Source organism: Protomyctophum bolini (genome assembly GCF_963924005.1).
Source record: "Protomyctophum bolini genome assembly, chromosome: 11".
NCBI lineage: Eukaryota > Metazoa > Chordata > Actinopteri > Myctophiformes > Myctophidae > Protomyctophum > Protomyctophum bolini.
Window position 1 is genome coordinate 23,354,651 of NC_137872.1, and position 26,816 is coordinate 23,381,466.

General features: G+C 39.1%; 3 protein-coding genes across 3 annotated transcripts; all 3 read right to left on the minus strand.

The window, feature by feature from the left end:
* Positions 1-445: 445 nt before the first annotated feature.
* Positions 446-9,283, minus strand: LOC308323367 (uncharacterized protein; the record flags this gene model as incomplete). The annotated part of the gene is made up of 15 exons (XM_080775096.1): positions 446-880; positions 1,008-1,046; positions 1,232-1,414; positions 1,496-1,629; positions 2,039-2,198; positions 2,287-2,418; positions 2,698-2,861; positions 3,292-3,409; positions 4,051-4,212; positions 4,316-4,495; positions 5,204-5,335; positions 5,453-5,568; positions 6,036-6,171; positions 7,405-7,486; positions 9,276-9,283. 15 exons carry the CDS (start codon positions 9,281-9,283, stop codon positions 446-448), a joined length of 2,181 nt encoding a protein of 726 aa, XP_080631222.1.
* On the minus strand, positions 7,921-21,898 carry stxbp2 (syntaxin binding protein 2). Its single transcript, XM_080777005.1, has 19 exons — positions 21,814-21,898; positions 19,603-19,652; positions 19,403-19,484; positions 18,926-19,002; positions 18,742-18,817; positions 18,504-18,607; positions 18,244-18,392; positions 18,035-18,119; positions 16,800-16,930; positions 16,466-16,573; positions 15,870-15,927; positions 15,682-15,747; positions 15,412-15,492; positions 12,656-12,797; positions 12,330-12,436; positions 12,138-12,236; positions 11,939-12,024; positions 10,528-10,691; positions 7,921-9,477 (listed from the first exon to the last, which is right to left on the minus strand). The coding sequence occupies exons 1-19, from the start codon at positions 21,848-21,850 to the stop codon at positions 9,398-9,400; spliced, it is 1,782 nt and encodes a 593-aa protein (XP_080633131.1). The 5' UTR covers positions 21,851-21,898; the 3' UTR covers positions 7,921-9,397.
* A 1,330-nt stretch (positions 21,899-23,228) lies between these two features.
* Positions 23,229-25,861, minus strand: pet100 (PET100 cytochrome c oxidase chaperone). Its single transcript, XM_080776881.1, has 4 exons — positions 25,771-25,861; positions 25,443-25,529; positions 25,236-25,268; positions 23,229-23,960 (listed from the first exon to the last, which is right to left on the minus strand). Exons 1-4 carry the CDS (start codon positions 25,798-25,800, stop codon positions 23,871-23,873), a joined length of 240 nt encoding a protein of 79 aa, XP_080633007.1. The 5' UTR covers positions 25,801-25,861; the 3' UTR covers positions 23,229-23,870.
* Positions 25,862-26,816: the final 955 nt, after the last annotated feature.

Below are 26,816 nucleotides of genomic sequence, written 5' to 3' on the forward strand. Positions count from 1 at the left end.
GGGTCAGGGCAGAATACAAATGGTATTTTGTTGTTTTGTTTTGTTACTCCCTGGACCACAACGGAAACAAGCCTAACGGCTTTCTTGTGTCTGTATCCTTTTGAATTAATTTTCAATAAAGTTTTCAATCAATCAATCAAACCACACAGTGCCACACAAAATGTATTTTAGGGCCTGTGTATAAAAATGACTATAAATGTCACATTTCATTGGATAAATAAAAGTATTATGACGCAGTTTACTGTAAATGTATGAACTTGTATGAACAGTTCCAGACAGCTACTGCCATTTGACAACACTGAATCTTTCCATGCTCATGGTGGCAGTGCATTTATTGACCTTTTTAAATAATGAATTAATGCATTCATTAACTCATTAAAAACCGGGAAGGCATGTGTTACTTGAGATTTTTCCGTTGGCCATTGAAAAATAGCAGATCCTATAGCTATCTTTTCTTGTCTTTCTTCCCCCCACCCTTCCCCTTCCCTTGCTCTGTCTTTCCCTTCCCCTTTCTGGGGTCCCCTCTCCCCTGTTCTCCTCCGTGACTCGTCCCCTTCTGCTGCTGCTGGGCTGTTGTGTGAACCTTTTGGATGACGTAGAGACCTGGGCTGATAGCAGGACTGGTTCCATGTTTCCTCACTACATCCCGATGAGGGCTTGCGGGTACAGAGCATGGCCTACTACGTGCTCCTGGATTAGGAGAGGAGAGCCTCGAGTGGGCATCCGTAGGCTTTGGTCCCTCTTTTGGGACCAGATTCAGGTTGAGGGAGAGGGGTCTGCCTGGACATGGGCTCAGAGGAACCACAAGGCTCTCTCCCGGAGATCCCAGCGTAAGGAAGACCTCTGGGAATACACATGGTTGACCGGTATTCTTACGTCCCTTTGAAAAATGAAAAATAAACAAAATATAAGTAGAGACAGAAAAATATATGTGGTAAATGTGATTAGCTAAAACATATCTTCCATTTGAATCCCCTAGGAACATGTCAGGAATGCTAATGACTTACCTGTTGTGGTGTGACGCTCATGGTAAGACTCAAGGTCATCTGTGTGGAAGCAATATTTCAGTGTTGTTTGGAAAGTATTGACATAATTGTATTTATTCATAATATTAATAGAGAATGCAAGGAGATTTTCTGATGCGTAGTCATCATGCCTGGCAGAAAGGTCGATACAAATGAAATGTAGAATAGGAGTAACCAAACTATCACATTTTAAGGGGAGTATTTACCTGGGGCGGGGAAGGTTGCATTTTCTGATGTTTCGTGTCTGGGCTGAAGGAGGCAGATCTGGGTGGAGCTTTCAGCACACCAGACTCTGCAATCTCTGCATATGGATTTTGAGGCAGAGTGGCAGATCTTGGACAGGCCATACTTGATTTTCCTGGCGTCAACATGATGTGTTGTGCAGGGCTCTGGCAGAAGACAAACAAAAGTTGGCTATAACACTCTTGACCATAGCGAATGATAATCTCTATGGTGGGTAACTAACTAACCTGAACTCCATTTCGCTGTCTCCCAGTAGTGCCACTTATCCCTGGCAAGGCAGGAAGGCAAACACGCTGATCATCCAGCCGCTTGCCTTGACTGCAGGCCAGAAGCTTGAAGAAGTCATCAGCTTTAGGACCACCTGTAAATGAATGGAGGATTGGTAGTGAATGATCTGAACATCCCGTTAAAGATACTGAAAATTAAGCCGACGACAATTTGTTGGGTCCGAATATATTAAAGTTCAAAATATAAAAATAACATTTAACTTTAATTATGCAATGACCAAGCAAACAAGTAAATAAACAGAACTTGAACCCCATTCGGAAAAGCAGACAACACACTGCAAAATGATGTAAAATGTTTGAAAACCTTTAGAAAATGTTCGGCCGTGATGACCTGCCCATAATAGGGACGACAGGTTGAAAATCGAGATTGAGACACATATTTGGCTGCATAATTGCCGATACATATGTCGCCAAAAAGGTATTGGCCAGGTTCTACTGAAAATACATACAGCAGATCATGAATGCCATGGGTTTGGCTCTGACCTGCATGTACAGGTACCACATGTCCAACAGCACCATTGTGTTTGGGTGTGGCTGGTGTACTCCTGCTAGGCTGTAAAATACAACGCTGATCGTTCATACGGCCACGTTGAGCATGCCGCATCATGGTATAGAACCGGTCTTGCTCAGCTGGAGAGACTTCCTGCAAAACGGAGAAATAAATATTTATCCCTAACCCTAAACAAAAAAGTATATCGATATTAGGCTGCATGTTATGCATGATCTCGAACCTTCTGAGGCTGGTCAGTTGGGACATTGTTGAAGGAGGCAGACCTCAATGGGGGATCAGCGTGCACTGATGGGGTGCCCAGATTCTGGAGGATATGGGGTGCAGAGCATCTCTGTTCATCCATCCTGGAGCCCTGAGAAAGAACATTTTGCAATTTGTAATGCTAATGTTGATCTAATAGGCCGATGCATAATCAGTCACCACTGCAATTGTTTGCAGTAACATCAAATTGTCAAAGCCCTTTTCTTTATATGCAGTATTTACAGTCCACAATAAATTCTCTGTGTTAATTATTGATCTATTTGTAACTCAGATGTACAAATAGACCTTTATGATCCAGTTGATTACATTTGTACACTCTGAGTTAAATGAACACTGAGGTTTCTTACATGGTAGAAGATATGGGGCGCACCTGGATTTTGGAAACCATGTAACACAAATCATCCCTTCCTCCAGTAGCTGATGTGGACCCCCCATTCTGTATCCCTGGTAGTGTACGGAGAGTTACTCTCTGACCATCAAGCCGGTGGCTCTGAGAGGAAGCCAAGAGGCTGAAGAACTTATCAGACTCTGGACCTAGGAGGGGTAAATACAGACATATACTATAATAGCTACATGAATCAAGAATTGAGGACATAAACTATTTTTAACCACTGAGTTATTGTACTCTGTCCACACCAAATCTCTTCGCCAAAAACAGCCAATCTACATGCTCAAAATGCGTGAATAGAATAGAAAATGCTTTGGCTCAAGTGGTTCATATTTATTTACCAAATTAGAAGAGGCAGAAAGGCTCACTCAACTCAAGGTCCTTAACTTCTCCAGACTGTAGTCGAGGACAGTCTGGAGAAATGAATGAATATACTGGGTGCAGATTCAGATAATACGTAAAAAGGAACATACAATCCGCACTCTCTGTAGAGGTCTTAGGAGTCTTTTTTGTCTACCAAACATACGTGTTTCTGTTTTTCGGCACGCATGTCCCCGTCAATGAATCTGTACTCACCTGTGGGTACAGTGCTGGTCTTTCTGGGAGATAAGACACAGCGCTGTTCATCCATTCTACCACGCTGGGCATGGCTCATTAATGAAATGAACTTATCCTGCTCAGCTGTAGACATCTCCTGTATTGTACAGACAATTTAAAAAAAAACAATAATAATAACTATTACATTTTTTAGACCTTGATTGAGACCTTTACCATTAACCTTTTTTAACCCAAAAGTGAACGATCTCTTCAGGGCAGCCTAATTATCAATCCTACAAAGTGTCGGGAAAATGTGTTCTCAAGTTACAGTATCTTCCTTAATCCTTACAAACAATGCAAACATAACAAGACTTATAATACTATCCATATTTTCAGATTAGCCTAAATGATTCATTTTGATTGACACTTGGCTGTTACAATATATGTGGCGGCAGTGGCACAGGAGTAGAGCAGCCGATTTGGAACCCAGTTCATTCCCAGGCTCCCCCAGAGTTATTGAGGAGAAGTGTCCTTGAGCAAGACACTGAACCCCTAATTGCTCTCGGCTAGGTTGGTGCCTTGCATGGGTTCCTCCACCATATGGGTGAATATAATGCACTTCGTAAAGACGCTATATAAATGCACCCTTTACTTTTTATGTAGCTGGTAGATACACAATCCACATATAATTGAATACCAAGCAGCTAGGTCAAGTTGCAGTAAAAAGTTTAGATTTGACTAAATGTGTCTTATCCATAGAAAAGGGCACCAAGACTAGCAGGATATCACAGAATATACCTGTTGGGGTAATATTTTATCGTTGATCTTCTGCCGCACTATATCTGAGTTGTAGCATGCAGATGCTGAACGTGGACGGTCTGAACCAAGAACCAAGCTATCCTTTCTTTGGGTAGGCTTGATTTGGGGTAAGGAGCACCTTTGTTCCTCCATTCTAGAACCCTGAAAATGATTGGTATAATATATTATTATGTTTGAACAACGTGAAGGTTTGACAGTTTTCAGGCATTTTTGTGAACAAGAGATTGGGTTGGGATATACTAACTTGAACTTTGGAGACCATGTAACACAAGTAACTTGACTCTCCTCCAGCAGTTGATGTGGTGTTTTGATGCCGTATCCCCGGCAAAGAAGGAAGCGCCACTCGCTGGTCATCAAGCCGACGACCTTGAGAGTTGGACAAGAGTCTGAAGAACTGGTCAGGATCTGGACCTGGATCCCTTTTCTGGAATAGTTCACAGAGGTAAATGTCACTGTGGTAAATTGTTTGTATTGGCTGTAGAAGCCAGGGTGCTTTCATTTTGACCAAAGAGAAGTGCTATCATCCACACTGACTATGGGGCCATCGTAGTTATGAACTGCTGTAGTGGGTTAAATAGTCCCAAAGGAGTTTGAACTTAAAATAATAAAGCCAGAGGTTTATTCATATATCTCTGCTGTCAGGAAGAAACCAGCTAACTCCAAAATGTTCATTTCTCAGGAAATGAAAAATAAATATATATATATATATTTTTTTTTAACAAAGCAATACTGCCTCATCAAAGTTGGTATTGTGACTTTATATATTGTCAATTACTTGCATGAGAGGGGGAGAGGTGGTGGAGTTAGCTGCTTTAGCAGACAGTTTGAGGGTCCAATGGAATTAGCTGGTTTTGTCAGAAGCACTTTTTACTACTTTTCATTGGTTCAAATTGTTTTTAACTGTACTGTTAAATGTACGTTGCATCACGGCATAATGTGTTGCATCACGGCGTGTTGTGAGCTTGTACATCTGCTAGTTTCTAGTTTGTAAACTAGGGTTAAAGTTGTTAAACTGATCTTGATGCTATACTCATGGGGGGCCCCTGGAATCCCCTCAAGGACTGCTAGGGGGCCCCGGAACCCACTTTGAGAACCAGTGATTTCGAAGAGTTTTAAACTAGACTGCCAAAACCTGAATGGGCTTGGACGAGACCGGATGTGATAGAGTATGCACTGGGTTGATCAGTCTTCTGGATGGTTCCGGAGTACTCTCAGTCAAAATGATCTGAGGTGCAGAACGGCTCTCCTTTTCCATCATTTGGCTCTAAGAGAACATAAAAGGTCATATCTTACAGTAGTTACCAGTGGTACATACATCCATAATGCAAATTCTGTATAGATATACGTGAGCGTCGGGATGAACACTAATCTAATTGCTTACCTGTTGGTTGAACCCTGGCAGCAACGCTAGTGCAACATGTTGGCCGTGAAGTCGATTCCTCTGGACATTGGCCAGTGTATAATAGTAGTCGTCACTGCTAATCACTGCTCTCTGGCCTGTGGGGAGCAGAAGAATCTCTACATAACAGGCACACACATTATGGATGCAGTGTTGTTGTATCTTATATAGAATATGTGTGAGTGTGTAGTGTACCAAGGGTTCCAAGACTGTTCTTCACCAAACACTGCAACTCAAAAATGTTGACCAAAATAGGGGTACCAGGTTGAAAGTGGTCAAACTGGCACAATAAAACATTATGTACTCATATAGATACCGGTATGTTCATATTATATTTTATTAGCTCTCCTTTCCAGTTGGGTAGTTCTGACCCCGCTTTGAAAACGTGTACATTGTCTATCACTATATGTTTCTATAGCCATATAGCCGTAGTGCATTCGTGGGTTCAATCCTTTTAGTAGCATTGTATTTGTATTAAACTGTATTCTTCTGTGTTTCTTTTTATTTTACAAACTGTTCAATCAATCAATCAATCAATCAATCACTACTACAGTACTATCCCAACCTGAGGGTTCAGTTCTCATTTGACAAGGTGTAACAGGGGCACTCTTGCTTGAAGCCAAGGTACAACGTTGCTCATCCATGCGCCCACGCTGAGAGTAACTCATAATGGCCATCATCTGCTCTTGGTCTTTAGTTCCCTGGTGGGAATAAGATTGAGGTGAAATTATTATTATTTTTATATACCACCTAAAAGAAAGCGGTTGGTTAAAAATACGATGTTTTACAATTTACATAATCTCTCAATACCAGACCAGATTAAGAACCACCATAAGAGCTGGAATATGAGACAGACTGCAAAAAAGTAATAAGTATCTCATTTCAGTCTATACTGAAAGATATTTATCTCTGCCTTCTTTAGCAGTTGCAAAAAGGCAAAAAGTTAAACCAGAAAGCTTTGACTTCGAAATTACATCAAACAATGCACTACTAGTAATAACACACACTGAGGGTTTCCCTCATCCTACCACCACAATGCTGTCTGCTTCCATTCTTGTCTCCACTCCAGAAGCAGTCCTCGTCATCACCAGGTATGACAAAATAGGTGGTCCAACAAAGAAATCTCCAGCCAGTTGAGATAGTAATCCTTGTAATATAACGTTACAGAGATATATCGTTAGATGTCTAAACATTCAACGCCCGGTCAACAATATGATCCAGTTTGATTTAGCTCCAAATTTGTACTGGTTGTAGCTTGCGAGCACTTTAAATAGACTTAAGCTCTTAGTATTAACCCATTGCCATTAAGACCCGAACTGCTGCCCCCCTCTTAATATTGCCATCTGTAATCCTAGATGAAAACATAATCCCTCAGCATGGAGAGGGATGATCTTTTCACTGGTAGTAAGGTATGCTCTCAACTGAGCAAATGCTGACATCACTTACACTTTATATGTTTGCGTTTTGCAAACATGCGTATGTCATGTCAAAGTTGACGTGTCCAGAGACACAGATCTAACAGTATAGTTTCTTTTGGCGTCATTTAGATCAGCCGTTTCCCGACAGGTCTTGAGGGCAGGGGCAGGCCAGCACTATGAATAAGTGAGAAACTGAAGGCAGAAAGTAATTAACAAAATAATAAGCTTTTCTTAATCCAGTTATTTTCGTATTATCATTCTGTATAACTAGAGTTTGAGTGAAACAACTAGGCTACAGTCCACCTAGAATTGCAAGGACTGGTGGTGGCTGTTGCGGGGCCCTGGGAACCATTCATCTGTAAGCCTACATTATTGATGTCATGTGATAAATCTGAAAGTAATTCTCTGAACAATAACGTATCACAAACTTTCCATCTTAATGACTCATTAAAATGTAATACAAAGGGTGGGGAAATTCCTCCACTAGGAAAAAAAAAATAGTAGTACATTGGTTACCTGGGATCTCTGTTGGTTTTCTGCTCTACGTGTATTGTGATTTGACACCATCAGGTGGTATGTTCTGGAATCACTTTTCCCACTAAGAAATAGCAATAGTCTTGCAAGAGATAATTTTCCTAATTTTGGGTCTCAATCGCCCCTTCTGACAATTGCAGAGGCATTCCCTATTCGAGGCTAGTCTGAACCGATTTAATTATCCTGTAGAGTAAGGTGTTCACATAGACACTGACTGGATCAAAGCCTGGCCAGCTGCTGCCGTTTGATCTATTCTGGGCCTACTCTGTTGACAATGAATGTTTGAGTTACATCACAGCTTGGCTGTCTCAATACTTATGCCTTGTTAAGTCATGCCTAGGATCAATGAAAGTGGGTGAAATAAAACAAAGTTTCAAATAACTAATTGGAGAAAATAAACCATAAGGCTTCTGCAAAGCTTGCATCATAATGCTGTAAAGAGGTTTTGAGCGACTACGGTAAGGTCCCATCTTCTAAGAAATGATGCACTTAAGCACATTTTAATAGCTATACAGCGTTTTTTATTTATCATCTTAACCAAAACAACAAAAACACACTACACTCAGTCCCAATCCTACATACTGTACAAGTACATGGTAAAAGTGCATCGTTTTAAAATAAAACGCTACTTAAGAGTCTGAGTGAAAGTTGGAAGAAAATAATCAAAAGATGGCACCTCGACTTCAATGGTAACAAACATTGGATGTCAGACATATTTCTCACACTGCCCTTCAGAAATGAAGAATAAACAATTATTAAAACAATTCCTACTTGTGTCAGTCAATATGTGTAACATTTGACTCAGGATTATCCAGCTCCGTTGGGATTAAGACATTTCTATAGGTATAACACAAAGGAAAAGAAAATTATAGTAACATAAAAACAATTTGAACTTTGATGCTTTTACATGGTACATTAATCAAATAACCTTCATAAAGTTCTGTGCGTTAAATTAAATATTTTGAATACAATTTCAATCACAGCAGCAGTATATACAGTACATTAACCATTTCACACCGAGAATTACAATAACAATTATATTCTAAAGAGCAAAAAAAAGAGAATCACAAGTAAAGCTGGATATATAAATGGTTTCGCGGCAGTGCCACACAACGAAAATAGCAAATATGCTAACTCACAACGTGTTGCAGTGTGATGCACTTTCATCTATTTTCATTGCACGCCGCCGCCATGCGCAACAAAGTATATCTAGCCGTTAAAGGACAACTTTTGTTTTTTCAACCAAGGTTCATGTTTTAGGTTGTTATTAGAGAAAGTAAAATATGAGTGTTCTTTTTTTTTTCATTTGCTTTCTTTCGTTTTAGGGATTTTAGCTGTTTTTCACAGGGGGGGGCGGGGGCATTCGAGCATGGCGCTAAATACTTATTTTTTTACAAAATGTTAGCGATTTCTTTTTTTTATCATTTACTATAGTCCTACTAGACCCCAATAAATTACATCTGGCCACAAAAGATCACGGGATCTACTGATTGTGCCATATTGAGCCTATGACACAGGGCTTCCCCCCAGTAGCCTACCTTCATATTCAGTAGATCCTGTGATCTTTTGTGGCCACGTAATTTCTTGGGGTCTAGTAGGACTATAAAATGTTGTAAAGAAAATACATATTTAGCCCCATGCTCGAATGCCCCCGCCTGTCAGAAAAAACGGCTAAAATCCCTAAAACGAAAGAAAGCAGCAAATGAAAACTTACTTACTTTCTCTAATAACAACCTAAAACATGAACCTTGGTTGAAAAAAACTAAAGTTGTCCTTTAAGTTCTGTTTTATGATCGATTCTGACATTTGTTTTACGATTGACTCTGACCATTTGTTTTGTGGTTGATTCTTACATCTTCATGTTCGGCTTCAGAGATTTCAAACCTGTTACAAAAGACCAGTTCTGAATAATCATGTTGAACGAAAGACTTGAAGGCATAATCCCAGTGTGCTCCTCCATGCCCAGGGACGTTACCTAACAATCAGGAGCAAGCACCTGGTCCAGTCTCTTCAGATCATCCAGGAAGCTGGTGGGGGTTAGGACGTGAGATGAGCCTGCAGAGGAGAACAGAGAAGGTCAATTCTGATGAATTGAAAATGGAGGACCCTGATGTAAACAAGTCTTAGTGATTTTCCTGGTTTCATCCTCGTAGCAGTTTTGTGACTCATTTGAAATGTACCCATTCTAGCTACCTGTGAATAAAAATGTCAATCAATTTCAATCAATCAAGCACAATCCATCAACTCAGTCTCAATTCTAAATCCTGACAGTTTTCTGAAAAATCAGTGGTGCTCAAACTATTTCATGTCAAGGACGCCCAGACTTATCTGTATTTGGCCACGGACCCCCCCCCATCTCAAAATATGTTGTTCCAGGGAGCCCCCAGAAGCAAAGATTTGAGTTAAAACATTTGTTGTGAAAGAATATATATTCAATGATTTGCACACATTTTCACGATAAAAAAAAGCAGATCTACTGTACAAGTTCATAGCTACGAGCTTGTATATCTGCCATTTTTCAATAGCTAAAGTATGAAATAATGGTTAATGTGGTTAAACGCTAAAGTGACACAGATGTGTTCCAGCTCTTAATTGGTTAGACAATGATGTGCATAGATCTGGACTTCAGTATGTCCTTATGGCTTCAGTGTTGTTTTCATCGACTAAAACTAAGACGAAAAATGTTCGACTACCACTGATGAAAACTACATGGAAACTAAATGAAAACTAAGCCTAAATATACTAACAACAAATAAAAACTAGACTAAAATGTTAGGAAGGGACAAGTGGACAAGAGATCCAGTATAAGTCATTTTACAATTAGTTGCATGCTGAAAATAGCCGATCTACAAGCTCACAAGTGCTGCGACGCGTTGAGCTTGTAGATCAGCCATTTTCAGCAAGTGGAGAAAAGAAACTGTCATTACGACAGCATCAAGGCCCGCCAAAATAAATTTTGTTAAAAATCTTATGATGTTTAGTCGACTAAAACTAGGCTAACACTAAGACATTCCAGGTGACTAAAACTGCTATTCAACTATTCAAGAGACTATGACTAAAACTAAAATCTAAATTTGCTGCCAAAAGCAACACGGGGGTGCTTACCGATCAAAACCTCCCACTTCCCTTCAGTGGCTCGAGTCAGCTCATAGGCAGAGCGCATCTCCGAGTGTGACACCCCGCCGATCACAAAGATGATGAGCCGAGGACCTGAACAATATTCTGTCGGATTTTTATTTTTGTGCCATTTTGGGCCATATGCACGTGCACTGCAATTTAAAAAACAAACAGACAAACAACAAAAGAAGAACAATGAGGAAACTTGGTCTAACAAAATAAAGGGGGAGAGAATAGTGATAGCAGACAAGGGTGTGGACAGGTTCTCGTTAAGATCCCTTGCTCAATCAATTGTTGCCATCAATCAAGTAAGAATAATAATAAATTAAACACAAAATCAAGCTAAAGCAATCCTGCTTCATGAAACCGACCTGTTTCTTCTCTATCCGTGAGGTGAGTGAGGGACTGCTATTGGAGATACACATTTTTGTGCATAGCAGATGTAGCATATGATATCCCAGTAATGTGACGAGTGACAGACGGTCATAACGTTTTCGATAAAATCCCTGGAATCTCTACTATGAAATTGTTTAATGTCCAAGTGCGTTGTCCTGCGTCATAACGGAAACATCTGGTGTGTGCGTTCTCACGATTAAAACATTAAAATCGTCTGCATCTGTCGTTATGTACACATACATACATAGTATAGTACAGTTAACAGTTGGTGTCATTAGACAACTGTTATCTGTATGTATGTTTGGTGGATTTTCTAATCTTAACCATATCTAAACACGTGGGAGACAGACGTAATGACAGACCACAGTCATGACAGATTTAGCGCGCGCACACACACACACACACACACACACACACACAATAGTACAGATAACAGTTGCTGTCATAATAATGGAATATCAGTGTTGACATTAATAACACGTCAAATTTAAACAAAAATAATTCTATGACAAGCAGGAACGAGACAAAGTGTTGTCCATTAGCAAATGCAGATTATGATCTTCCCAAGTTCATGATAGTGGTTGCTGTAAGCGCCACAATCATGTTGGAAAACCCATGGCGATTATGGGGGATTTATTCAAAGTAAAACTGGCTTAATTTCACCTTTTCACCTCCAGCTCACTTTAACAAAATCTTGGTCAAAGTTAGATGAAGTTAAAGCAATCATTTAACTGCATAGCAAGTGGATTGTCAATGTCAACCATAAGCTGAACTATTTCAAAAGTGCCTTACAAAGTGCCTTTCTAAAAACGCCTTCTAAATACTGAGCTAAGTTTTCTTAAAAACGTCCAATTTTTATTCTAAAAAGTAAAGTGATCCCGGCTTGAAAAGTATAATAACAGGTGTTCCAGGTCTAAATACTGTAGGATAATCTACATTTAATTCAGTTTATTTATATTATTGCACAGACAATATAACATTAACCATTCTCAATAGTACAAACCTGACTGCTGTCTGGGTTGTATTGATCTGAGCAGGCTCAGAGATGAACGGCCACAGCTTTTTGTCCAGTTTGTCTTCAATAACATTCTGCAACACATGGAAACAGAGAAGTCCAAGTCAGGGATGAGAATATCCAAATGGCTAAGTCAGCACTGAGACATGTCCCAAGTCTGTCCCCAGTAGCCCTCAGACGTTCATACCTCCATCACGTCTTTAATGGTGGGTGTCCATCTAGAGAGCTGGTAGGTGCTTTCTTTGCGCTCTTTCTTCTCTGGAAGTGTTTTCCCTGCATTAGGACCCTGACAGAAGGGGGGGGGGGGGGTGGTATCAAGGAATGCTAGGCTTAAAGCAAAGGGAGAATGTGAACAAACAAAAAGCAGTTGAGTATTTACCCCAGAGATGATGTTGCAGCCCAGATGCTGCATGTTGGTGATGATGTTGCTGTCAGCATGTATGTTGGCATGCTGGATGAGCTTTGTCAGGTTCTCCTCTCCGATGCCTACATGGAGAGAATCACAGTCTTTATGGAGAAATAGCCAAGAAGATCTGCATTTTTAATAACTCTTTAGTCTACTACAGCATTTCAAAATATTAAATTAGTCCTTCTCAGTGGCAGTCTTATGTAGACAGATATGAGCTTATTAGACCACAAGACAAACAAGCATGAAAAAGTCCTTGTGCTTTTTTGTTTAATACAGAACGTTTTTTTAGTACCCACCCTTCTTCTTGTGGAATATGTAATTCAGAATAATGCGGATCTTTTCATAGGCCTGGACTTCAGTGTTGAGGAGCACAGGGACAATGCTTTTCATGGCATCTTTTAGAGGCTCTCCTTCTGCATCCGACCCCATGGCCAAGTCCTGTGGAAAGCAGCAGTAGATCATTGTCATTGAGTGTGTCTAAAAGTTAGTTTTGGCAGAGTCACATCAGAAACACATACTGTACTTCCCACAGATTACACACACACACCCAAAGTGATGTTGAAAACATGACCAACAACAAAAAACTCCCATACAACAATGTGCAGATTTTGCGATAAAAGAAGGTGCAGCAATACAACCACCCTGAGGATGGCCCAAAGTGACTGCAAAATATTAGTTCTATTTGTTTCAAAAAGCTTTATACCCTGTGTGTGTATAAACATATAGGCACAATGTGATTGTGACATAATGCTGTACCCTTTTCAACTGTATATACCGTCCCCATTTTCTATTGTTTTTATTCCATTTTGACACTTGCTTTGACAATGTAAACATATGTTTACTCATGCCAATAAAGCTCCTTTGAATTGAGTGCCACATTAAAGAGGCATTTCAGTTTGGGAGAGTATTTTACATTTTAGGAAATAAATTTAAAATATTTTTCAGGAGAAGTCAATCATTAGCTTCATTGGCTACAAAACCAGCTCAGAGTGTCTGCCCTGTTACTTACCCCCGGTATTTACACGAACTAAATTGAAATGAGGTGCAAGGAAAAAAAAGAACAACAGTGATTGAGCCATTCTGCAAGTCCTATCGTGGTATTGAATATAAAGTGAAGAAATTCTATTTAAATATTACATTCAGCTAAATTTAATGCAGTTACTATCTGACAGTACAGTAACTGTAAATAAATGACAGTATGATTAAAAAAAGCCAATCTGCATGCATGATCGAAAAGCCATTTGAAAACCAGTGCCAAATATTGGCCACATTAGTTCGATGCATATTGCTAGGGTTGGGGGTTGTTCTTTCTAAATGGCAGTCCACACCAATGCAACTAATTGCAACTCCTTGCATTGTAACATGCAACTACTTGCAAGTACTTCAGTTGCAAACATAATCCCCATTCCCCAATGGCAGTTGCAAGCACTTGCATTGGTGTGCACTGGCCTTAAAACCGTTTTGTTGCAAGGAGTTGCATTGGTGCAGTCTTGCTCTTGCCTTTAAGATAGAAAGCTGCAAAAGTGCGTAATCTTCCTAGGAATCCCCAGCCCAAATAAATCTAGCACAAAGCTACGCCAATTAATATAAAACACTTCAACTAGCGGGAGTCATCCTTAATACAGTTACAGAGGGAGATTTGGATGGCGCTGCACAGAACTATGCAGTGGAGCATTCATACGAGGACAGCTGACAGTAAAGAGCTGTGGCTGGCTGCCTGGCCCCAGCTGTCCATCTTAAAGCCAACACATGCCTGTATGATTATAGAGACAGCTTTCAGACATGCTGATGATGATCCATTAATGGACCAAGAGAATCACTCAAACAAGTAGCCCATTAACACTTCTATCACATAATACCACAATCATGCAAAAAATGCCTGTGACTCATCTGATATAAGCCTAAGTCCAGTAGAGAACACACCAGACGTCCAAACAATTTACTGGGTCTTGGAAGTGGTCTGGGACGGGGACGGCAGTTTTACCCCAGGCTCAAGCTGATGCAGGGGGATTTCTGGACAGCATGCTGAAGGCATTACTCTCAGTAGTGACTTAACAGCTTCCTGTGCATTACTATGCACAGGATGTCTCAATGCAATATTATTATATATTATGCAATATTACCATTAAGATTGATAAACGTCACAACGCTGTGCCAATGCCACTTAAACCCAGATTACCCATTAATAGAGATGCTAGCATGGCTTTCCTTTATACTGTATGGATTGAGGGCGTGAGCATTATAGCAACAGCAATGCACTCTTAAGTCAGTGGCTAGTGGGTTACCATGTTAGGATAGTGGATGGAAAGTGATTATTTATGCTGTAAAGCCTTTATTCAAAAACAATCTTGATATGGTTACTATTTTTGCTTGCATTAAAAAACAAGACAACTATAGCTGTTGCAGTCCACTTCACTAAGTTACTAACACTATGAACCTAAATTATGAACAAAAAATTTGATTGTCATCTTTGGTTGCCTACCTATTGAGGACCGTCTTGTTTATATTTCCACCTCATCTTGAATGACTAGTTTGTAAAGTGAGTGACTACAAATAACTCACAACTTCAGCTCCACCCACTTTCTTCACAGAAACTTAAAGCTGAAAGAAACTTGCCAATCCACCTACCCGGAGGCCGATTCCAAAAACGCCCTCTCAATCCTGACCAGAGTCTTCTGAAAAACTTCTGAAAATAATGCTGCTCTATACATAGTAACTACTAAAATGACAGGTGTTCCCAGCTTGAAATGTATAGTATAGGTGTAACGGATCTAAATAAAAAGTATATAGCAGCTCTATAGCAGCTCTAAAAAACACATTAAGATGCATTGTGAGCATCGCACACATTGAGATGCTTTTCAGATTTTGGAAAGAGATTATTATTTTTTCAATTCTTTGAAATCTTTTAGAAATGTTTTGCCTATAATGACATGCCTAAAATAGGGATAACAAAACACTCCGAAGGACTTTTATACATTATACTCCACGTCTTTGAATAAAAACCTAACAAAAAAAAAGAAAAAGCCACAAACACAAATCCAGTGACACTGACCTGTTCCACCTCACAAAGCTTATCAGCAGAGGCCTTGAATTTCTTCATGCAAGCATCAGCTAGATGCAGATGAGTGGAGTACTGTGAATCCAAAAAGGTAAAGGTTAGGACCAGAACAGCAGTGACAGCACTGTAATGAATGTAGTTATGTGCTAGTACTGTATGTAGATATTTCAGGGTGAATCGTCCCTTTAACTGAGAATCATGAGGTGATACTAGAGATGAAGAATCAGCCATTTATAATAAGATACTGCCCAAAGCAGAACTCACCATGCTCAACTCCTTCTGATACTGTGGCATCTTCTTTACCATTTGAGAGAGATCTTTGATGTTGGCCTGAAGAGCAAAACACATGTTCAGAATCAAAACACAAGATACAAAAAAATAACAAAAATGTTTGAAAAAGACAAACTAATAATTAACACCAAATAAACAGTGGGCATAATGTATACACTCACTTTATCAGTTGTCATCCTCTTACTCTCACAAAAGGTGCGGAGAAGTTCTGTCACTTTCCTGTAAGGAAGAGTAAAGCATTTGAGAGTTACTTTGGAAGAAGTATCATTCATCACGGTAAATCCTTATATAATCAAGAGTTAATTATTTTTTTAACTTTTATAAGTAAGAAACATGACTTTTAAACTTAATCATTCAATAAATAAGACATTGTGAGAATTGGAATTCTACCAGAATATTATTTTATATATTTATCGTTGTGAAACCTTGCAAGTCAAATAGAAGACGAGCTCACAGCACATCTAGTGGTGAGGTACTTTTGCACAACATTGTAATAAGTCTTATAAAATAAGCATTAATTTAGAAGAAAGAAAACACACAAGATGAAATATGGAGATGCTAGAAGATGTCTGGCTGACAGTGACAATATACAAATCTTAAAAGCTAAGCCATTATTATAGTATTATAATTACAGTATTAAACAGTATTAGAATACTGACAATATAACAATATGACAAATACAGTTCATGAAAAAACCTTCCAACACTGGTTTCGAATGTTGACTCAGGGACAGGCTTCATCCAACTGTGCTACTCACTTGCTGACATCTGCTATGTGCATGTGCCTTAGCTGAATCCACAGATCATCATCTTCATCCAGCAACACTTCCCGCTGCTTCGAGTCTCCGATCCCAGTCGTCTGATACCTGGTCACGACGGGGGTACAAAACAAAAGGAATTTAGGCACAATTTCAGGCACAGCAGCATACCACTGCAGTGACTGCACCGCAGATGAGTGGTGGTTATTCTACATTATTTTCAATTCATGAAAATTGTAGCTTTCTTTTTGAATGTTTTTCCAAATTATAGGAAAAACCAAAAATAAATGGACCCATAAAAATGTTTGGGAAGCAGTGATGTAGAGAGACTCACTGGTAGATGTCCTGCTGGATATCTAGCAGGTCGTAGGCCATGGCCTGGAAGGTCAACTCGTGTAGGAGGGGTGACACAGGGTCAAATCCACGGTCAACAATCAGTAATTGTGAGCGTGCTTTATCAGGACCCTACAAAATGAAGGGGGGGAGGGAACACACACACACACACACACACACACATCAATTAAGGCAACGTAGTGTTCCCTCTAGAATCTTTGACCTAGCGCAGCAGGACACACTGAAACAACCTTTGAGTACTGTACATGCTGTGTATACACAATTAGATATGTATGCGTGTGCACTTGCATACACACATATACTGTACATAGACATGCACGTGTGTGCGCACTTACATACACACATACTGTACATAGACATGCACATGTGTGTGTCACTTAGACACAGTGCCTATAAGTATGCACTTATAGGCACACAAATGTGCACACCCTTGCACATGCATGCGCACATGTGCACACTAGGCCTGACCTTCAAAGCTCTTTTGGGCACATCAAAGCTTCTGGACCCCCCAAAAAATATATATATTAGAATGTTCAAGAACGGGGACCAGGGGGGGTTAAGTCAGGGAATTCATGAGTCGTGGAGCTCAAACACAGCCATCCTTCTATTGGTATATTACTACTTCTTGGCTGTTCTCACAAATATAAGTGCGATACAATAAAAATGCATCTGTGGTGTGTTAGATAACATCACAAACAAGTATTACTGTCTTTGAGATGAGAATAAAGGAGATTAGGAGAATAGCACACAAGCTCAGAAAGCAGCAAGAGCTGAAATAGGTAAAAAGCCCAAGAAGAACTGGAAAATGACACGATATGTTGTACTGTACTATATTTCAGGCAAAGAGGGAAAGGTAATACATGCCTGTAGAGACTCATCTCAGACGCAAGATGTCAGCTATGAAAAACAGAAATGAAGAAGAGAAGATAGAGAGCAAGGTCCAGCAACAAGTAGAAAAATAATTAACAGGAAATAAAACCAGAAAGCACAGAAACTCCCACAAACGTTGAAACCCATAGAGAAGCATAATTTCAGTGGGGCTGTTACAGCTAGCCTTTATTATAAAAACATGATAATAATAACAACCTCCTTTAGCTAAAAATGGATCACACACCACGAGAAGTTTGTTCATACGTCTTGACATAGATAATAATTAAAAAATACATACATTATTATACAAAGTAAAATGTTGGGACTACTGCAGTAGAGCCTCACCTCTCCCATGCTTGGGTTGTCTGCTTTATGAGCATTGAGGCGCTGGTAGACCTCCTCTGCTAGTCTTGCATTTTCCTCCGGGCCCCTGGAGAGTGGAGACAGGATGGTTGTAGAACTTTGAACTGAGCAGGTGTGAATACAATGGAATGAATGCTGCTAATAAAACATTTATGTTGGGTTACTATATATATATATATATATATATATACCTGCGGTAGCGGATAGCGGGGTACTCCTTCAGTGTGTCACAGAGAGTGGCAATCTGCTCGGCCAGCTTCTCCATCATTTTGCCTTTGTCTGTGGACGAAACAGGGCTATAGAAGTCGTGCATGGAGGTGGGGTCGTCCAGGGTGAACACCTGAAGGGTAAGGGAAGGAGGTGAGGTTCATATCGGCTGCTTTGAACTGGCTCGCTCAACAGAATGAACCAGCTTGAGGAAAGGTAGGAAAGAAATATCCTCGTCACACACCTGAGACTCGTACGGCAAGAAAGAAACATTGATCTCTTTCAAAGTCTTGATGACCTTGGCGACCCGAGATCTCCCAATTTCAGCAAAGAGACCATCTGGACAAGCTACAGACGAGACATCAACTTATAATCAATTTAGATCCACATCAATAAACACCAGAAGCTGAAACATGGTTTTCAAAAAAACATGCATGCTTGCAAATACTTGTGTATATACTAAAATCTATGAAACAACTTACACTCTGTGAAGAAGATATGTGCTGCTTTGTAAGTAAAGGCAGTATCTTTGAAGTCATTGATCAGAGCATGGACTGACTGAAATTCAAATAGAAGGCAAAAAACAATTAGAAAAACACAATAACCCATATAATGGTTATGGTTGTGACATTGTGAACAGGTAAAGGCTCATGTCTTGACTCTCACCTTCTCCACTGGAGAAATCAGATAAATGGCCTCTAGACTATTGATGGGCTCCCTGCGTTTATTGATATCCTCCACAACTGTGTAGTGGAAGAAGACACATTTTAATAAAATATTATCAAATGTTTGGAACAATACTGTAAAGGCAAGGCAACAATGCAATCCTCCAATGATGGGAAGTCCTATTGTTATTAATGAAATGTGGGGGAAAAGATCACTCATGAATGGGTTTATATAGTTATTAGTCTCATCCTCCAAGTGGCCAGGAAAACACTGCCTACAATAACTGCCATAAGCTGCCAAAACCAGATTTTAAAATGTCATGTTCATTATTAACCTAATTTGGGCTAAACAGGTTAAAACATAGGTGTAGACAGTGTGACTACTTATTCACTATTTAATAAATCATTGATTTGTCAAATATGGCACTGTTCCTAATGTTGTTGTAACACCTTCACAATAAATTGCCTCCATACTTACTGGTCACCCCTTCTGCCAAAATGTCAGACATCTTGCAGCAAGATGACAAAATTCGCATACTCATGTGATCCACAATGAGGACCTGGAGTAACAGAACAGGTACAGTACATCAAACAAATTAAATGCTGGAGTAACACAGAACATGATTGAACATCAAATGTGTGAGTGAGGATAAAAAATATGAAGGCGCCAACTCTCACCTTCCACTCGCCATCTTTCTTGATGCTTCTAATGACTCCATTCAGAATTTCTGTGAGGAAACAAGAGACCAATGTGGATTTATTAAGTAATATACATAATGCAGAAGGAATATTAGGCCTATTCTATTCATTAGACTGAGGGGAAGGAACCTCTCTAGCTGCTATAATCAAAGAAGTATGTGTCATACAACTTTACCATGCCTTTCTCCCCTTCATAGGAATACATAAGCAATGGATCATTTGTTGTATTTTATTTTTTGTAAATAACGCACACTGAGCACTATAACTATAAAGTATAAATAAAGTATAAAAATAAAATAAAAAGTCAAGTGGATGGCAGAGTTCACACCAACTATAATAAAGAAATACAATGGTGAAAAATATGGTTATAGTTTTATAGTGTTCAGTGTGAACGGCCCTTTACACTGACTATTACGTTAACCACACGAATCATGTAGCCCATAAATTAGAAAACAAATGTTTAAGAAGTAGTGAAACACATCGTGAGCTTGTAGATCAGCTATTTCCACTGTATTTTCCTGGGCAAACACAATCTCTCGTTTTGGTCACCGCTGATGTAGCCTTTCAATGTATGCGTGTTACCAGCTCAGATCTGTTGTGAGAGACCTTAAAATTGAACTGTGTGTGTGCAGTTAACTTATAGTCCCTGAGGGGGATAAGATGAGCATCTGGAATGTGGTCTTGGGTGTTATCTCTCATTATAGCAGCAGACACAGACAACTTCTCTGTTCTTCAATGACACACTAATGATGACACACTGTGACCTGCAGCTTTGAGCTTGTATCTCTCTAATAATATACTAAACCTAGACCTAGTACTAAAATATATAATATTAAACCTGTTGATTTATGATTAGATGATACTTTACTGGCACAATACTTGTGGTAATCAATTCAAGATATAAATCAACATTAAAGTATTTTTTTTAAGTTGCATTTTATGTCTTGAAACTAAAGTTGTTCCGATACCGGTATCGGAAAAGCTGTTGAATACTGTCATTCCGATAGCAGGTAATTTATAACGTGATATTTCTTAATAGTAATATTTTTATTGCTTCAGTTGATGTTGAACTCAAACATTTTAATTTCAAGGACCTCCATAACTGACAGTGTACACCCTCACCAAGTTGTGGGTATCGATCGGAATCGGTAATACAGTACATCTCTACTTGAAAACCCCTGATGTGTCATTACTAGAGTGACTTGTCACACAAGTAATGATGAGAAATGAGGAACTGATGTTCTTCCCTCAGTATTTCCTTGTATGACATTACTTGGCACTGTAGCAACATTCAGCTAAATGTATAATGGTGGAGATAGTACATTGTTCTGTGATTATGAACACATACTGTACAGTAGAGTAGATGTTTATGCTAGCTAAATAAATAGCTCTCTGTGAATACTTGATACTATAGTGGCTGTGGTTAACTAGTATGACCTAACATCACCATTACATGGCACATTCCTTGTGTGTTAAGGTAACTTTGGCGAAAATAAAGCAGTCTGATATTTTCAACAGGTGAAGAATAGTCTTTAGGCTATATAGCATCACTGCGATCAGGTTAAGATCATTATCGATTGGCTTCTTGGCAGACAATTAGTCACCACCTGCACGACCACAACACAATTATTATTAGAAAACAAATGCACGTCGTTATGAAATGTGGATGGAACATTAGTATGATTCATACATTCTTCAACACACCCCCAAGTCTCAAGCAGAGACAGCTGAGAAACGTTTTAATTTTTAAAATTCCATTCATTTTCAACTATATTTTAAACGAATGAACCAAACCATTTCAAAGTAAACAAGGCAGGTGAACAGAACTAACTTCCTTAGCGGACACCTGTCAACAACAGAAAGCTAACGCTCGGTTATGCTACCTCTCAATTATGTGTATTCAAATTAACTAATATCCCTGGTCAATTTAACGACTACCATACATCCGCATCATATGATTGTTTTTTTTAAGTGGCACAGTGCTCATTTCCAAGCAAAAACACGGTTAATAGTTTATCTTTGGGGGTGAGAAATCACTTGGGCGACCGACTTACGTCATTCACCTTTTGCTATTCAAACACACGCTATCAAAAGACCCAGAGAGATCCGCATGACGTGTTTAGAATAAAACATCACATTGAGGCCACTCTATATTTTTTAGGATACAGTCAGAAAGAAAAGGTTACTTACTTTCTCCGACTACTGCCTTCAACCCACTCGGTGCCATCTTGACAACTTGTGAGTCTGTCACTTCCTTGTTGATTTTGGTTGATTTCTTCCCCAGTCCATTCCGTTCCATTCACGCAACTTTTGAGGCTAAACATTACCCCCCAGCGGCTGGTGTTGGTAATGCATGGATTGTGAGTCAAAACCATAGGGTCAAAAAACCAGTCAGTCTATGGTGGACAAATACACACAAAACCACAACTAGTTTTTCCTGATAGACAGTTGACCAGACCTTGTACCAAAACAAATATAAAGCACATCATTGTTTTCAGTAGATATGTTTGCTTTGGCTTTATATTGTTTTTAGACTTTAGACTTTTAGGTAGGGCAACATGGAAACAAGTTTTATCAATGAAAAGCTAGTCAGTTCTGTTGAATGGATTAGTCTGTCACTACTCACTAGCCAGCAACTCAGATGCTAAATGCTATCTGGCATCGAGAGTTGCATACCAACCATTAAGCCCATTCATCCAAATAGAAAAGTCCTATCTAATTATTTAATTAAATTAAATGTTAGGTTAAACTCACCAACATTGCAGCTGTATGGAAAGATGCAATCTTTCAAACACAGGAGTTTAACTTCGTTGGGACTTGAATGGGCTGTTAAAGGGTTGGTATGGCAACTCTAGATGCCAGATAGCATTATATACTTTAATACACTTGAGGCTAGATAGTTAATTGTTGCTAAAGTGGAAATACAATTTATTTAAAAAAATTCAGACCCATCTGAAGTGAGTGGTGCTGTACTGTACTGTACTGTACTGTACAAGCCATCCTCCCTGGTCTGTGTTAGGCTGTGCAACAGTGACACTTGGTGAACAAACGCTAGAACGCTATTTTCTTGCTATTTTCTTGCTAGGACGGACAGACCCAGGGACACACAGCTGTCTATAGGAGTGGTTGCACCCATAGATATATATCTATGGTTGCACCACTAAAAATATGTATACTGTCCTGTCCTTGCAGAATGACATCTATACACTTCCTTGAAATTATTTACAGTTTAGATGTCACTATTTGGCATTCAAAATGTTAATATACATTTACATCTTTTGCATCTAGACACAAAATATAAATTCCAACTAATTACCAACATCTGATTTCTGCAACAGCATTACTGAGCACCTCTTCACTCTTTGTATTTTTTTAAGTCATGGGAACGTCATATTATACTGCATGTCATGTCTACAGATTAAATAAACACATAACGCTGTAGTATACAGAAGTTTACTATGCAGGTGATCTACCATATAACTTTCATCCCATTGGATATCGTCATCTAACGATGACATGAAATGGCACAGCACACAGACAAGAAAATCATGTCAAGATTGTGTTTGTTTACCGTTGTCCTTTGAGATGCAATGATTAAATTAGAATGCAAAGCAAACACATTTAATGAAAGGTGTTCATATGCTGATGAGGAAATTGCACAATACAAAACATAATATACAATACAATAATAATTACAATTTCTATCTGATGCAATCAGATATTTTGGGGGACAACCACATAATTGCAGCTGAACAAAGCAAAACACCCACAGAGCTGAAATGTAAGCAGTTCAGAGATTAAATTGAAACTGATAACCCTTTTCCCTGGAACACAAACACTGCTGGGGTGTACAACTTAGTTCTACTCAGCATTTTCCAAATTTCCATGCTACAGCACAAGTCTAATCTCTGCTTCATCAGATGCTCCTGTGTGTTTCTGGGGGGCAGCAATTATTTCTTCCACTATGTCATTAGGGTTAGGATCCTTTCCGATGTTAACGATTCCGGTTCCTTTTGGTTATGATTACGGAACCATTGGTACACTGTACTACAACCAGAGTTATGGTGGTCCATGAAAAGTAAAAGTTTGCAAACCACCGGTATTGTAATTGTACAGCTGGGCAGATGTGAAGTCCAGATACCAGCTCTGACAGTGTGATAAAAACCGGTTTCTGAAACAGTCCCAAATGATTTGGATCTGGTTCCCCCAGTTCCTCCGGTTATGAATCCCAACCCTAAATGTAATCCTCAGTTCTCAGACTCCACAGTCATTTCTTTTAACATCCTCTGCTCCTTACGACGTCGCATTCGCTCTTTGAAATCCGCTAGCTCTTGCCTCTGCAAAAAATATTACATAATCTTAATCAACTAACCTACAAAGCCATATGTCATTGTTGCTTTTCATGGTAAATGGTGTAAAAAGAGAATAAAAATATAGCACTATATATAGCCGCAATTTGCAACACTAGATTTTTTATAATCCATTGACATCTCATTGATCCAAATTGCATTTCCGATCTGCTTGTATTAAACGTTAAACTCACCAACATTGCAACTGTAGGGAAAGCTTGAATTATCCTCTTTCAAACTACAAAGCGTTTGTTTCATAAAAATCCAACGTAGACATGTTATGAGCTAATTTCTGTCAAGAAATGACATGCCGTGATATTTTTTCTAAGTGCTGGCTGGAGTTTGGAAGCACTCGTTTTTATTGAAGGGTCATGCTGTTGCTGCCTCCTGCATTATGTGCAATTTCTAAACAGGTGGTATGCAGGGCCGTTCAGTAACTTCGTCGAGCGCTTCAAAACTCCAACACTTTGAAAAAGAATCACATGCACAGAATTTCTTGACAAGAAGTAGCTCATAACATGTCTATGGTGATTTTTTTTAATGAAGCAAACGCTTTGCAGTTTGAAAGAGGATAATTGAAGCTTTCCCTACAGCTGCAATGTTGGCAAGTTTAACATTGTTTGATACAAGCAGATCGGAAATGCAATTTGGATCAATGGGATGTCAATTGAGGGTATTAACTTAAATAATAATCACTATTATGGGTCCATAAAACATTTAGCTCTTTTGAATGCATTAATTGCATACACTATTCGGTGATATATTTTCTGCCTATTCGGGCTGAAACCGAATAGGCCGAAAATGCAGTTTTAGCCAAATATTTTCTGTGGACGAATATTCGGTGCATCACTAAAAGTTATTATTGCAGTCATGAAAAATCTCAAACAACTAAACACTGTTGGTAGGGTTTTTATAGGGTCCATTGACTTTTAACTCAAGAAAGCACCAACAAATAGCCCTGAAATCATGGCCTACATAAAACCTTTTTTTTTTCACGATAAAAAAGAAAAGCCAATATAAAATAATGGTTTAAGTGGTTAAAAGCTAAAGTGACCCTGTACTGCATGTCTGTCTTGTCCCCGTCTGCGCTTTGTGTTTGTCTTGCTGGTCTGTATGTTTTTTCTTTAAAAAAGTAAAACAAAATCCTACTATAGATTGCTGAATCATGAGTTTTTAAATAATAAAAACAAATGAAAATATATATTTTAATTATGGTCGTGTATATAATTGGTGGCAATTTATAAATTTAAAAAGAAAACTTACATTTATGTTCTCATTAGGAGGGAATATTTCTCTCTGGACATCATAACACCACCACAGAGAGAACACAAGAGAAAACATGGAGAGAGCTTTGTTAATTCAAAAATAAACACAACAAACAAATTGGGTAATATTCAGTTGTGTTTCATTCAGAAGGTCTAATCCTGGTATAAAATACATCCAAGGCTAATGAACTGAATGAAATCCGACCTTTCTCTTCACTATATATTCTTCAAAGTATTCAGCTTGATTTGAGATCCAGAACATGGCAACTGGAAAGGAAAGATACACCATCATCTGTTGAGGGGAGGGGGGGGGGGGGACAGACACAAGAAAGCGTTATGACTGTAGATATAAGAACCATAAGTACATGGTAATGTTAGCTTAAGTTACATATCATGTCATCATGACCATGGCTAGCTAAGGCTAATGGCTAGTTCGGGTGGAAATACACCATTCTATTCCCTGCCAATGGAAAATGTAAAAGCCGTAATATTTAATAAATCATATAATCTAACCATCTAGTATTCTCACTTACTCGAAACACCTCTAATTTAACACCCGCCATGATGTTTACAATATAAAGCTTCAACTCTTCACATTCAACCTTCACGCACGGTACTTCCGGATTTGCTTCACTGCGTCATCAAGAAACGGCCCAATCACTGACAAGCTACAAGGAAAAGGGAGGGCATGAAAGATACATTCTTTACAAAAAGCACTATGAAAAACATTGTACCCAAATAAAACACAATCTCGTAACCTTATTTATTTATTCAATATTTTTCATTGAAAATCTCTGGAGAGGTTAAATTAAATAAAATGTAACCATTGCCAAACAATCTCTGATGTGGCCCTAAAGACAAACAGCTGTCTTAAGAACCCATCTAATAGGCAGTGTTGGGCAGTAACAAGTTACTAGTAATAAATAGATGTAAGCACAAGTGATGAGACTTGCTGGGCATTTTTTGCCTGACGCACCTCCGACCTCCATGGTGCTGGCTGCAGGGTCCAGTATAACGACTCGATCAAAGTAAGGTTACTCTGCCAAAACACTAATATTATTATACCACATTACTTTGTAAATAAAATAGCACTATTACATATTACTCAGGATTTGTTGGCTACAGTTTGAAAACATTTCATTTAAAAGGTCAAGAGAGATTGCTAATTAATTTATAGCCTATTTGGCAGATGGTGACACTTTTATTCTTCTGATTCCAAAAAAATGGATTCTGACTAAACAGATTTTATTGTTGTAGGTTCCCTTTTTTCTGGGTGGGGGTGGCAAAAGTAATAGGCCCTATGTAACTAATGGCCTGGGCCGGTTTAGCGGTCCAGGCACCTTTGCTCGCGGGTTCGAGTCCTGATCCCAACGAACTTTGCTGTGTGTCTTCCCCCCAACCCATCTCTCTCCCGTTTCCTGTCTACCTATACTGTGATCTATCAATAAAGGCAAAAAAGCCCCAAAAATATCTTTAAAAAAGAAAAACAATCACACCCGTGTGAAGTGAGTGGTGCAACTTCGTTTGGTGGTCCCCGGAGGTTCCAGACCCACAGGAACGCGGCTAGGGTGCCGGCGAG

What these genes read in the sequence shown, in the direction of transcription:
- stxbp2 (XM_080777005.1), bottom strand. Translation starts at nt 21,850, where the DNA reads ATGGCACCGAGTGGGTTGAAGGCAGTAGTCGGAGAAA. An exon ending in GAAGGCAGTAGTCGGAGAAA is followed by an intron (nt 19,653 to 21,813) that starts GTAAGTAACCTT and finishes GTTTCCTCACAG; the next exon opens with AAATTCTGAATGGAGTCATT. An exon ending in ACAACCCAGACAGCAGTCAG is followed by an intron (nt 10,692 to 11,938) that starts GTTTGTACTATT and finishes TTTAAATTGCAG; the next exon opens with TGCACGTGCATATGGCCCAA.
- pet100 (XM_080776881.1), bottom strand. Translation starts at nt 25,800, where the DNA reads ATGGCGGGTGTTAAATTAGAGGTGTTTCGA. An exon ending in TTAAATTAGAGGTGTTTCGA is followed by an intron (nt 25,530 to 25,770) that starts GTAAGTGAGAAT and finishes TCCCCTCAACAG; the next exon opens with ATGATGGTGTATCTTTCCTT. An exon ending in CTCCTAATGAGAACATAAAT is followed by an intron (nt 23,961 to 25,235) that starts GTAAGTTTTCTT and finishes TATTTTTTGCAG; the next exon opens with AGGCAAGAGCTAGCGGATTT.